Here is a 13,733-nt window from a genome sequence, read left to right as displayed (position 1 = left end):
CTGGGGCATTCAGCCTCCATAGGACCAAGGGCCTTCCCTCCCATTGATGCCAGAAAAGGCCATCTTCTGATATGTATGCAGCTGGAGCCATGGGTCTCTCCATGTGTACTCTTTGGTTGATGGTTTAGTCCCTCAGAGCTCTGGGGGTCTGGTTGGTTGATAGTGTTGCTCTTCATATTGGGTTGCAAACCCCTTCAACTCCTTCAGTCCTTCTCCTAAATCTTCCATTGGGGGCCCTGCACTGGCATAGCCTTGCAAGGACAGCTATACCAGGCTCCTGTCAGCAAAGTGCTTCTTGGCATCAGAAATCGTGTCTGGGTTTGATTTCTACAGATGGTATGGATCCCTAGGTGGAGCAGTTTCTGGATGGCCTTTCCTTCAGTCTCTGCTCCATTCTTTGTCCCTATATTTCCTTTATACAGGAACAATCCCAAATTTATGAATTTCTCTGACTGTTCTCCAAGAATTTCTACGCTGGAAACACAGTGTAATGTTTATTGAACAGTCTGCCATAGGAGAAAAAAAATACTGATTTAGGATTTATAACTTAAACATATTTTCCAAATTCTACAATTTATTTAATGAGATTAAAACTAAATTTATTCTATAGGCCAAAAACAATATCTTCTTAGTTGCCATTTTTTTTGTAATTTCAGTACCTATAGTTAGCCACAGTCCAAAATATCAAGTGAAAAGTTCTATAAATAAACAATGCATAATTTAAACTGTATACTGTTCCGACAAGAACAGACGGAAGCTCACTGTGCACCTTGTTCTGTGTGGGATGTGTCATGGTACTCACTTGACTCCATCACGGTCTTCCCAGTCTTCAGATCAACTATGGTCCTATCTCAGTGCTAATACTCAAGGAAACATTTGGGTTTTTTTAAAGCTAGGTTGGGTGCTGGGAATGAATTCATACAAAAGAGACACAGACCATCATCGTTGTATGGGTAGGTAAAACACAGCATATGCAGACTCCATTACTGTCCATTCCTTCAGCATCCACTGGAGGTCATGGAAAATTGTCTCAGCCAAGGTTTTATTGCTGTGAAGAAACATCACCACCCCAGCAACTCTTATAAAGGAAACCATTTGATTGCAGCAGGCTTACAGTTTCAGGGGTTTAGTCCATTATTATGGTGAGATGCATGGCAGCGTACAGGCAGACATAGTGCTGGAGAAGGAGCTGAGAGTTCTACATCTTGATCTACAGGCAGTAGGAGGAGACTGTGTGCCTCACTGGGCATAGCTTGAATGTATGAGACCTCAAAGCCTGCCCCCATGGTGACACACTTCCTCCAACAAGGCCACCCCTCTTAATAGTGCCACTCCCTATGGACCAAGCATTCTAACACATGAGTCTATGAGGGCCACTCCAAGTCAAACTACCATAAAGCTAATAACGAGCCTACCTACATGCAAAGAATGTGTTCTAGTTCACAAACATCTACTGGAGATGCTAGCCAGTAAAATGAGACAAGAAGAAAAATCAGAAGTCGAAAATTGAAAAGAAAAAAAAAAGCAAAATTACTCAAAAGACTACAGGAATACACCCAAGGGGCTCAAGTAAAAACTAAGATACCAACAGCTGTGTTTAGAACTTGATTGGTAAAAAGCCCATTTATAATGAAACAAAACAATACATATTCATGGTTTCATTTTCTCTATTAAATGTATGAAGCACATGTGTGAATGGGCCTGAAAACTCTTTAAGGTTAAGGAAATAACATCTAAATCTAGATAAAGTTGACCCTTGTTCTTGATTTGGAAGAAAAAAATACAATAATACAAGACCTTCCTAAACCAATTTATAAACTAAATGCTACCCTTAATGAAAAATACTACAAAATAATACAAAATTACTATTCTACCCAAGAACTAGTAAAAGTAATTATTTGAAAGATAAAAAAAGAGCTAGGTCTCAGCCCTAAGTGAGAAGTCTCCGTCAAATCTCTCCCCTCAGGGCTTAGGGAACCCCTTAGAAGAGGAGACAGGAAGTGTGTAGGAGCCAAAGAGATGGAGCACACCAGGGAAGTAAGGCCTCTAAAGCAACCCGAGCGATGCTCATATAAACCCAGAGAGACTGAAGCAGCAAGCACACGGCTGGCCCATGCCTGCCCCAGGTCCTCTGTGCTTATATTATAGTTCTAATTTTGTGTTACTATGAGACTCCTGGGTGTGCAAACAATGGAGCTCTAATTCGTGTGCCTTCTTTTGGGCTCTTTTCCTTCTGTTAGTTTGTCTTGTCTAACTTTGATGTGATACTTTTAGTTTCATCTTCTATTTTATTTCTATACTTTTAAATGAATGAATGAATGAATACCTAGCCACTCAGATAAAGGTTAACAACTGAACTGTCCATTAAATCTACTGGAAGGGGGAAATCAGTTTTCTCCAATAGGGTGTATCAACCACTCCAGAAAGGTCTCACATTCAGTATTAATTAGCCCAACATAGGCTCCACAAGCTTTTCTGTGTCTACTTTTATTTTGTTATAGCTGGTATTGTGTTTTGCCTCTTCTTGATTTTATTGTGTTTTCTTGGTTTGAAGGGACTTGGTTGTATTAGGTTTTTGTTTGTTTGTTGAGAAAGAACTTTTGAAAAAGTTGGATGATAGGGAGTAGGAGAGGATCCAGAAGGATGAGACCAAAATGTGTTTAAATTTAAAAATCATTTTACTAATGAAAAATAAGAACTGGGTCATCAGTAATGGCACCACCAAGCCCGACAAACTGAGTTCTGCTCCTGGAGTCTATATGGTAGGAAAAGAAAACAACCCTGAAATTGTCCTCTGCCCACTGTGCACACCCTGTGCACACCCTGTGTATGAAAACATACAAAATACGTATTTAACAATTCTCTAAAAAGAGAACCAAGAAAAAAAATTCTAATAGAAAAGGGAGTTTCCAGACAAGATGGCAGGCTGAAAACTGCCACTTGTATGCCTCAATAAAAGAGAAAGTTGGGATTAAAAAAAATAAGACTATTCAAAAGAAAGTAAGAGAAGAAAGTCCTTAGAAATCCACAAAGCTGGTGATAGGTCTAAAGCTTGTGAAAGAAAAGCTGGGTATTGTATAGAGGTGGGCTGGAGAAACCAAATACACTCTTGGGCGGCTCCAGTGAAGAGAAGCCAGTGGCCACACCCTCACGGCAAACCCACAGTTCCCAGAATCCTCAATCCAGTTTCAGATTTGACAACAGCAGCAATTCCTCCATTGAGAGATTGAGAGGAAAATCTCATATGAAGATCAAGGATAAGGAAAAAAACCAACCAACCCGCAGGCTTGCTGCACTGCTCACCCTGAGTTGAGTTCAGCCCCTTGCAAACATGGATGCCACAGGAGTTGAGAGCTGGAGACAGACCAATGAGGCTGTCAAGTCAGACCCTAGAGGTTGAAATTCGGGCCCCTCTTTTAGATGGGGTTCCTTAGGAACAGAAGATGAAGAGTTGGCTTCTCAAAGTGCATGGGAGGAAGAACAGACTGAGGCTGTAAATATCTTCCACTTTTTCACATTTTATATTTTTATTTTTATTTTTTATCTGTACACCTGTAACTGATTATAGCTACTTTATGATGTGGGTTCTTTTTTTTTTTCTCATCCTTTATCTCCCTGGTTTCACCTCCTAACACTAGATAGGGAGAAAAGAGAGAGAGAGAGAGAGAGAGAGAGAGAGAGAGAGAGAGAGAGAGAGAGAGAGAATCCCTAAATCTAACTTGTTTTATTCTTTGACCACAACTGCTGAGACCATCCCCTCCCCCAAACAACCAATAACCACCCACATTGCCTCTCAGAGCATTAGCATTTATACATCCTCTGAAAAGCTCCCAGAATTCCAAACGTCACACAATCACAGAAACTATCTGCATCCGACAAAGCCATACCTTGGCTAGAGCACGAGGCGAATTATAGTCAGTCCGAAGCAGCCCCATATCCCCACACCTGGGATTAAGATGGGAGAACTCGCTCTTACAACATTTCTGTGGTTTTCTTTCAAAAAAAACTGAATTCCAGAATTGTCACTGCAGACACCTATGCCTCAGTTGCTTGTTTGTGTTGGCTTGTGTCTTTCCAGAACACGTTGTATGGCGGTTCTGCTCTAGAGTATTTTCTCTTGTCCCTCCTACCTGTAGCCTGCATGCCTTCTACTTCTTCCTTGGTCATGCTTTACTCTCTTTCCCTCCCTTTTCCCAGTCCCTTTTTGCATTGCTACTTAATCATTAATATCTGTAGCTATAAAACTTCAAACTACATTTCCACAAGTGCTGTTCTCTGAAGCTTCCTGGGGACACACCTGAAATCACGGGTGTCTTCTATTCTAGGTTAACAGCAGGGCTGCTGTCAAACCATGGCCTCTGTTGTTCCAGTCAGCTTCCCTGCTCAGCAGTAGTGGAGAACAAAACAGATGAGCGTGGAAAGAGGAACCAACAAATACATAAAACACAGGAACGGGTTACAAGTGAACAGAAAGGACTATTCATTATGCCCAGTCTCTCCTAGCTCTTCCTTGTGTATCTACACAACGTTTCTGCCCCCGTAAATGTAACATGTAGAGGAAACAACTTTCTCGTGGGTATGTGTGTGAACACACCATGTGTGTGGATGGGTTCATGTATATGGAAACTCATGTGCAGTTGTGTGGAAGTGGGGCCAAAGGTTGTCTTCCTCTATCACCCTCAACTTTAACATTGAGACAGGAACTCTCACTGAACCTGGAGCTCACTTATTTGTCTGACTGGCTGGTCAGCACTGCCCAGGGATCCTCCAGGCTCCCTGCACTGGTTTTGGGTGTGCCATCACTCCCTATTTTTAAATGGGTGTCAGGGACCCAGACTAAGCCTTAGACCTTGCCCAGCAGGTGCTGTGGCCACTGAGCCATCACTTTAGCCCTCAGAACATCCTCCATCCAAGCATTTGATGGTCAAGTGTCCAGTACAAAGTTGTCGTGGCCTGTGGCTGCTGCATCCTGAGCTCCCATCCACCGTCAGCCTCACTTCCAGCCTGCACCACGCCTGTCAATAGCTCAGCTGACTGGATCAGCACCTTGCCCTGAATAATACCAAAAAAGCTTCCAAAATCCACAAGCATGACTCTGGGGTGAAATGAGATTCCTGCTGTATTAGAAATGCCTTATAAATCCACGCTTTCATTTCAGTGAAAATGGCAAAGAAATACACGCTGGAGATCGTGTTTTCAATCTAATAATTCTATATAAACATCTCATGAAAGGTTCAAATAGGCAGGACAACGTCCATGTATCTCAAGCTAACCCAACATCATCTCGGAGAACTTATTTAGGGACTCCTCCCCCCCCCCTTAGAAACCAAAAATTTGCTGCTTGTAAATTTAGCTGCTGCTTGAAAATTCAATTAGTTCTTAGGGAAAGGAAACTAACAGCTAAAGTAAAAATTGCTATCGGCACGTTTTAATACTAAGTGGGAACATCTGAAAAGAGTGGAGAGTACAGGTCAAGAGGATCGGGACTCTCCTCGCTGACATGAGCTGTGCTAACCACAGCTCCTAAAGTGAGTCAGGACTAGCCTTGCATGTCTGTGTTTAAAAATCCACTTACACATAGCCTTCCCTCTGCCACCCGGGGTGTGCGTGTGTGCGTGTGTGCGTGTGTGTGTGTGTGTAAGCATTTAACCCAGGGCTCTTCACATGTGGGAGGCAAGCTCTCTTTCACTCAGTAATACCCTAAGACCACTTTCTACTTTGACACAAGGTATCACAGAGTTGCCCAGAGACAGGCACTCTGTAGTATAGGGAGTGCAATTCTCTTGCCTTAGCTCCCCAGTAGTTGGCAAAATGGCTCTCATTTCTATGTCATTTTTATCATTAAGCAAGTCAACACTTTTGTCCTTGTCCAGTGTTCAAAAAAGAAAGAAAAATGTATCCTACAAGGTTAGACGACTTCTGATATAAGGACATGGTAAATCTGGGTGTGGCAACACACATATGTGTAACCCCAGCACTGGAGAAGTGGAGGCAGGAGGATAGAGTTTACAATCATACTCTGTTTCATAGAAAGTCTGAGGATATCTGGACATCATAAAGCCCTGTCTCATATGTGCGTACACACACACACACACACACACACACACACACACACACACACACACAGGGCCCCGCCTATGATTACAGTGTTTAAGGTGGGGAATAGGATCCCCGGGTGAGCTGGCTGGTAGACTAGTGAGATTAGTGAGCACTGGGTCAGAGCGAGAGAGCCTGACTCAATATTACATAAAATAAAGTGGAGAGTGATTGAGGACACCCAACACCAGCCTCTGACCTTCAGATGCATGGACACATGGGCACATGTGTACACTTGTCCCACATGCAGACAGACACACTACACACCTCCACGTGCAATGGAACAGACATGAAGACAGAGAGAGGGCAAGAAAAAAAAAAACATCAATTCTGAGAAAAAAAATAACCGATCACGCATGGTCCGATTTGTTTAGAGCTGCTTTTGTTTATATTTAAGCCATGACTTGTGTGGAATATTAAGAGTTGGCTTTAGAAGCTAGAGCTGAAGAGGTGTGTCAACTTGTCCAGGCACACACAATGGTGGGGTCTTAATCAGTCAGAGAAGCCTTGATCATAAGCTATGGAGACATAGCGGGTGACTGTGAATGGGTTCCCAACACCCCTGTGCTTACACTGCAGTATCCTGACATTTATCTCAAGGCAAGACCATTGATTTCTTCCCCACCACCTCCTCACCCTACCCACCTCACCCCTGATATCCACTTGCTTAGTTCATTCCAGAGTTACATAAACTACCCAACAAGAAGAAATTCTCCCAGTCTGTTACAAAGCGACTTCTCAACGTTCTGCAGTCAAGGTAGGTGGCACCTTCAGCTATGAGGTCTTACCTTTCAGTTATGATGGGCAACCAAGAACAATGCCAATAACCTGTGTTATTTTGGGCTACTCCAGGCCTCCCTTATAGGGAGGTAAGCCATGCCTGGAACTGAGACTTGCTTTGAATAAGCAATGTGTTCTGGAAGCAGTGTTGTCCACCCCTGGGGAAACCTCTAAAACAACTTCTGTTTTCATATATTTTCATTCACTTACAAACTAGTAGATTTCCCTACAGCTTGTAGACAAACCTTTAGTTTTGGTTAACTAACACCTCACCCTGCTCTGTTCCATCTACCTCTGTTGTTTTATTTTTAAAATAGAAGTCAGATGTGGTCACAAGAGGAAATAGGATATGCTCAGGGGAGTAACAAAGGCTTGTTTTACTTAGAGAATCTGGAGAGATGAAGTTACTGCACACCAAGAAGAGGGTTGCATCATAAGGAGTAGCAGGAGAGAGAACCCAGCCAGCCAGGCTGAGGATCAAGGTGACAGAGTATGATGGCGTAGTTTACAAACAAAAGATACCAGTGGCTTGTACCAGTGTCTCTAACAGCTAGTTCTCAGAGGTGAACAAGGAGAACTTCGCAGCCGATGATAACTTTACAGAGGGCCAGCTGACAATCTCTAAGTGATGCTCAAAATTTCCAAAGCAGTATACCATGGCTGTTAAATGAGCATGACCTTTTCAGGCATGGTGCTGGGTCCTCTTGAAGAACACCAGTTTGCTACGAATAAAAATCTAGGTGAAAGTGTGTAATGGCTACTAGAAACTGAACTGAACGCAATGACCTTCAAAATCATCTGATTAAAAAAAGAAGCATGCCGAGTCTTATGGGGCTGAACTGTGCTCTCTCATGTATGTAGTGATGTTGTAACTCCCAAGACCTCAGAAAGTAAATGTCATCTGGAAATAGTATCTTTACAGCAATTTAAAAGAGGCAGCTAAGTCAACATAAGATCACTCACGAGTGTGCTGGATAATTTTATGTCAACTTGATACAAGCTGCAGTCATCGTAGAGGCAGAAACCCCAGTTGAAAAAAAAAGTGTCCCTATGATTGGGCTACAGGCAAGCTTGTAGAGCATTTTCTTGTGGGAGTACTCAGCCCATTGTAGGTAGCCCATTCTTGGGATGGTGACCCTGGGCACTATAAGAAAGCCGACTGAGAAAGCCATGAGGACAAGGCAGTGAGCAGCACTTGTCCATGACCTACTGTTCTGCTCTTGCTTTCAGGTTCCTGCACAGTTTGAGTTCCTGTTCTGACTTCTTTCAATGATGATAGGTGACATGGAGGTGTAAGCTGCGGTGTTTCACCACAGCAATGACAAACCTAATGAAGATTGTATAAGTTGAAATTCATCATGACAGGGGTACTTGACAAAAGAAGAAAGGAGTCACACATGAAATCCGGGCAGGCCCTGTGAGGACAGAATTCTCCAAATCTGCTAACAGCTTGACCTTGAACTTCTAAGCATGGGACACTATAAGGAAATAAACACCTCTGATCTAAGCCAGATCTATTTATCTACTTGGTAGAAGCAGAGAAAGGACACTGGTGACACTGCTTTCTTTCTTCCTTTTTCCTTTTGATCCATCTGGGCCCCAAGCCCTTGGATGGGTAACACTCACATGTAGGGTGACTGTTCTCCCCCAATCCCTGTACCTCTCTGCAAACAGCCACACGGACATATTCAGAGCTTCCCCAATCCATCTCCCAGGCCAATCCACATCAATCTACATGCAGGCAAGCTGACCCCAGAGAACAGCTTCACAGTGGTGGGGCCCAGCAGCTTCAGGCCATGGTGAGGCAGCATGCCCCGGCAGGGATCTCCTCAAAGAGCAAAGCTGCTCAGATCATGACCAGTATGAGGGAAGAAAAGGAGGATTCTGAGCTGGGGACCACGACTCACTGCAAGGACCTGTGCCTCCCAACATCCAGAAGATCAGCCCTAGGATCAGCCATCACTGCCTGTCTGTGTACCCACAATCCATCTGGGTTCTAGTCCTCTGCTGCTTTCCCATCCAGAGTGTCCTGTCTGTTGAGATGGATCTTATTGCCCCCATGGAGAGACAGTTTAGAGACTGGAAAGCAAATGAGACACAGGAGTCAAGAGTTTGAGAGCGGTTTGCTGAAGTTTATTAATCAAGAGGAACTTTGTGATTACAGATATGCCCATACAATGGGAACACAGGTCATTGGTGACAGTTACAGGCACTGTAGGATGTCACAGCATAACCTAGCCAGACTACATCTGCCACAGCTGTGACTGAATAGTAAGTGACACAGAAGGCCTGGGACTCATTCATTTGCTTGGTGCCTATCAAGGGCGGGCAGGATATCAACTATAGAAATGCCAGGCTACAATGGTAATAGTCTCGGTTCATGCTGGTGACTCACTGACAGGAACAGATAGACAGACAGACAGGCAGGCAGAGGGGCAGACTCACCTCTATCAGTTATCTACAGCAGAAGGCCAGAGGCCAGCAGCCATGCTAGCAGCAGCACTTCTTGCAGCCACACTTCTGCTGGCAGCAGCCGCACTTCTGCTGGCAACAACAGCCCTTCCCACAGCCGCAGCCACAGGAGCCACAGCCACAGGAGCTGCAGCAGGTGCGGCGGCAGCAGCAGACGACCACAGGCCTGCAACAGCCACAGCAGCCACAGCAGCCACCACAGCAGCCACCACAGCCACCACAGCCACCACAGCCACCACAGCCACCACAGCCACCACAGCTGCCACAGCCACCACAGCTGCCACAGCCGCCACAGCCGCCGCAGCCACCACAGCCGCCACAGCTGCCACAGCCGCCACAGCCACCACAGCCGCCACAGCCGCCACAGCCACCACAACCACCACAGCCACAGCAACCCATGTTGTCAGTAGAGAGGACTCAGGTGCAGTGAGGAGAGAGACTCAGGAGAGGAGAGGAGATGTGATGCTCCTCCTGCAGGGCGAGCCCCTTAAGTACCAGCCTAGGAGGAGAGTAGCTGTGTGACTCAGGACACATGACAGTAGATGCTTCCTCATTCCTATTTATTCTGGGGTTCACAAACAGTGTAGAGTCATCTCTCAGATATATCCTTACTAGAAACGTTTGGCTTAACGAAAGAACTAAATCTTGAATCTTCCCTTTACCTGTTAAGGACCTGACCTTGTAGACTTGCGCATGTGTAAACAAAACAACTGCGGTCGCCTTCAGGCTCAGTATGGTGGAAGACAACAAGGAAGGATGGAGGAACGAGTTGGAAAGCATAGCTCGGCATCCATATTTTCTCCTTCTGAGAAAACTCTCTCGATGCAAAAGCCTGCCCCTGAGCATGTCCTGGATCTTACACAAAGTAGAGGAGACACAGCGCACCACCATGTGCTGTGGAGATGTGCTGGTACTGAGGACACTGGCCATGGAGCATGGCAACGGCCAAAATGGCAAGAGATAAATGATACAGGAATTCCGACCTTAGGGCAGCCAGTAAAGAGTAGGGCCCAGTCAGAGATTTAGCTGCCTTCCAAGCCAAGGGCAGCCAGCTGCAGGCTCTGTCCAAGCAACAAGATGGCGTTGGGTCTTGAATTGAGCTCAGAACAGGTTCTACTTCTGTGGGGCATTTAGCTTACTTCATTATATCCACAAACTGCCTAGGAGAGCCTTATTTCATAAACGTAGACCACATGATGGCAAGCGGACCAGGAGAAAGGACATACATTGCTTGCAGGAAATGATGGCCACCTCCAGACACATCATGGAAAGCACACACACCCCCCCCCAACAATCAGCACACATAAATGTCACTCATTGCATCATGCATACATGGTGAACTTATCTACAAAGATAGAGATAGTTCTGTGGGTGGACAGAACAAGATTATCTTAGTTATGAGAAGCATGTGCAAGTGAACCGTATCATGTGGTATCCTGACTAGATTTGCCTTCGACTATTGATTATACTAGTGTTGCTGTCCATTACAGATGGAAAGGATGTCTTTCCAAACTTCAAAACCCTGATGCAAGCCTGGAGACTATGCCTTTAAAGAGATAATTAAAATTAAACAAGATCACTCATGTGGGGCCAAAATATGGCAGAGCTGGTGTCATTGTAAAAGGAAGAAAATAAAACACTGAAGCTCTCTTCATGTGCACAGGAAAGATCACATGATCACACAGAAGAAGGAAGTGTCCACAATGTTAGAGGAAGCCACACCAACCGCAATGGTACCTTATTTGGGACCTCTGGCTTCTATAACTGTAAGGAAAACACGTTTCTATTGTTTAAACCCCACCCCCTCATCCTGCTGTGAGTTGTTACTGCAACCCAACAGCACTGGTTTGTTTTCTATTTTTCTCACTATCATCCTAAAGCTTAAGTTTGACTTAGACTAATGGAGAAACCCAGAGAAATAATCACAGACCTTTCATTAGGTTCAAAAAATAAGAAGACTGCTGAGCCTATGCAGAAACACACATAATACACATGTGTGTGTGTGTGTGTGTGTGTATGTGTGTGTGGTGTATGTGGTGTGTGTGTGTGTGTGTGTGTGTGTGTGTGTGTGTGTGTGTGTGTGTGTGTGTAGATGAGTGTAGGTCCCCATAATGGCCAGAGGCACCTGTTTACCCTCCAGCAAGAGTTACAGGTGATTTGTAAGCAGCCCAGTGTGAATGCTGGGAACTGACCTCTGGTCCTCTGCAAAATCAATGTGTGTTCTTAGTTGCTGAGCCATCTCTTCAGCTCCTTTCTTAATGACACATAAGCAAGAGACGCTTCTTATAATATCTGGTAAATTAGAGTCAATAAAATGTAAAAATACAAATTGGTCCATATAAGTAAATAATAGAAAATATGAAGAATAGAGTTTAAGCACGAATTTCACAAATGTCTGATTAAAAGAAGAATATGAAGATACAATAATTAAAGATAAAGACTGGTATCTTTCTGTAGTGATAAAGACATCTGTACTCAGATTTCAGAGCCTCAACAAATGTCCAATTCAACAAAATCAAGTAAATTCAAAGAACAAATCTTGTAGTATTGCAAAGAACACACACATGCATGCATACACACACACACACACGTATGAAAGTTAAGGGAAGCACTTATAACAAGTAGACCTCTGTGAAGGGATTTTGGCAGAGTGTGTTCAGAGAGAAGGACATGTCCTTCAGGAAGGTCCAACACTCTAAGAAAAGTGCTGAGCAAGCCCAGTGAGCATGGGCCCATCTGAAGCCAGTGGCTGTCCAAAAGGACCCTCCAACATGGCATTTAGAGAAAAGTCTGCAACACAGGCCAAGGGCGTGATGTAAGCTGGATATAAGAAGTGACTTGTGGAGAAGCATCCCGAAGTTACATGGGGAAGGGGAAAGGCGTTCTGTTACTTAAGCTTTAATGGTTGAGAAGACTAGTGGTTACTCAGGTGGCAGCTGGAAGAATGGAACAGAGTTTAGGACTTCTGGACTAGAGGAGATGGAGGGGGGAGGGAGGAAGGGAGGGAGGGAAGAAGGGAGAGAGAGAGAGAGAGAGAGAGAGAGAGAGAGAGAGAGGCAAAACAGTGGAAAAGCGGGTAAAAAAACAAACCCAGTAGCAATGACTAATTATGAAGCAAGGTAAAACAAAAACAAGAGTATGTGTAAGAAAACAAAGATAGTAAATGTGAATGTAAGTCTCTAAAAGCACAATATAGAAAGTGTGCTCTAGTCAAGAATGCATAAAAACATTTGCAGAAAGTGAATCTCTTGACTATCCACTGGACAAGCCTCCAAATTAAAAAAAAACTGTAACATGGACATAGACTATATATGAAGAACACAAAGGGAAGTGGGTGGTTGGTGGAGAGATGGCTCAGTGGTTAAGAGCACTGACTGCTTTGCTCTTCCAGAGGTACTGAGTTCAAGTCCCAGCAACCACATGGTGGCTCACAGTCATCTGTAATGAGATCTAATGTCCTCTTCTGGTGTGTCTGAAGACAGCTACAATGAATTCACATGCATAAAAAAATAAATCTTTTTAAAAATAAGACCATAATGGAAGTAATTAGGAATAAATAACAAGCTTTTCTCGCTCCTCCGCCATCTTGGTGGCTGGTCTTGGTTGGGTTTGTCCCACACCTAAGGCAAGAAGCTGGTGGCCACAAAGAAGATGAAAAAGTCTCTGGGGTCAATCAACTCTCACCTCCAGCTTGTTATGAAAAGTGGAAAGTGCGTGCTGGAGTACAAACAGACTCTGAAGATGATCAGACAAGGCAAAGCGAAGTTGGTTATCCTCGCCAACAACTGCCCAACTTTGAAGAAATCTGAAATAGAATACTATGCCATGTTGGCTAAAACTGGAGTCCATCACTACAGTGGCAGTAACACTGAATTGAGCACAGCGTGTGGAAAATACTACAGAGTATGCACACTGGCTGTCAGTGACCAGGGTGATTCTGATATTATTAGAAGCATGCCAGAACAGAGTGGTGAGAAATAAACAAGTTTCCCTTTAATAACACTTTGCCAAAGCTCCTTTAAAAAGAAAGGAACATCAAGTTTGTAATTTCAGAAGTATACAAACACTTCTAAAAAATTCATTAATCAAAAACTAAGAAATATAAAAAATAAGAATTACAAAGGTAAATGAAAACTGCCCTATAAATTATCTTGGGAGCATAATTAGCAAAGAATTTGGGAGGAAATGCATAAATCTAAAATGTCCATATTGGTACAAATTTAGCTAATCTCAGGAAAACAAATGTGTTTTCTCTCATGTGTGGTTCCTAGATTTTATCTTATACAAAATCTTGTATGTATATATGGGGTGAGAGTAGACGTGATTCTGTGTGGGGACTAAAGGGGACCAACGGGATGGAGGAGGAGGGAGGGGGAGGGTACCGA

The 13,733-nt window shown here is 43.9% G+C and overlaps 1 protein-coding gene and 1 pseudogene across 1 annotated transcript; one reads left to right on the top strand and one right to left on the bottom strand.

The window, feature by feature from the left end:
- Window positions 1-8,996: 8,996 nt before the first annotated feature.
- Window positions 8,997-9,747, bottom strand: LOC134480298 (keratin-associated protein 5-2-like). Its single transcript, XM_087569122.1, has one exon. The coding sequence runs from the start codon at window positions 9,745-9,747 to the stop codon at window positions 9,367-9,369; it is 381 nt and encodes a 126-aa protein (XP_087425248.1). The 3' UTR covers window positions 8,997-9,366.
- Window positions 9,748-12,987: 3,240 nt separating this feature from the next.
- LOC108352004 (60S ribosomal protein L30-like) lies at window positions 12,988-13,329 on the top strand (annotated as a pseudogene).
- Window positions 13,330-13,733: the final 404 nt, after the last annotated feature.

The sequence above is a fragment of the Rattus norvegicus genome, chromosome 9 (assembly GCF_021556685.1).
Source record: "Rattus norvegicus strain SHRSP/BbbUtx chromosome 9, alternate assembly SHRSP_T2T, whole genome shotgun sequence".
NCBI lineage: Eukaryota > Metazoa > Chordata > Mammalia > Rodentia > Muridae > Rattus > Rattus norvegicus.
Note: the sequence above shows the minus strand (reverse complement) of the source record. Positions and strands in the feature narration are given on the sequence as shown.

Bases quoted from the DNA above. Each gene is read 5' to 3' on its own strand.
- LOC134480298 (XM_087569122.1), bottom strand. From the start codon at position 9,747: ATGGGTTGCTGTGGCTGTGGTGGTTGTGGTGGCTGTGGCGGCTGTGGC.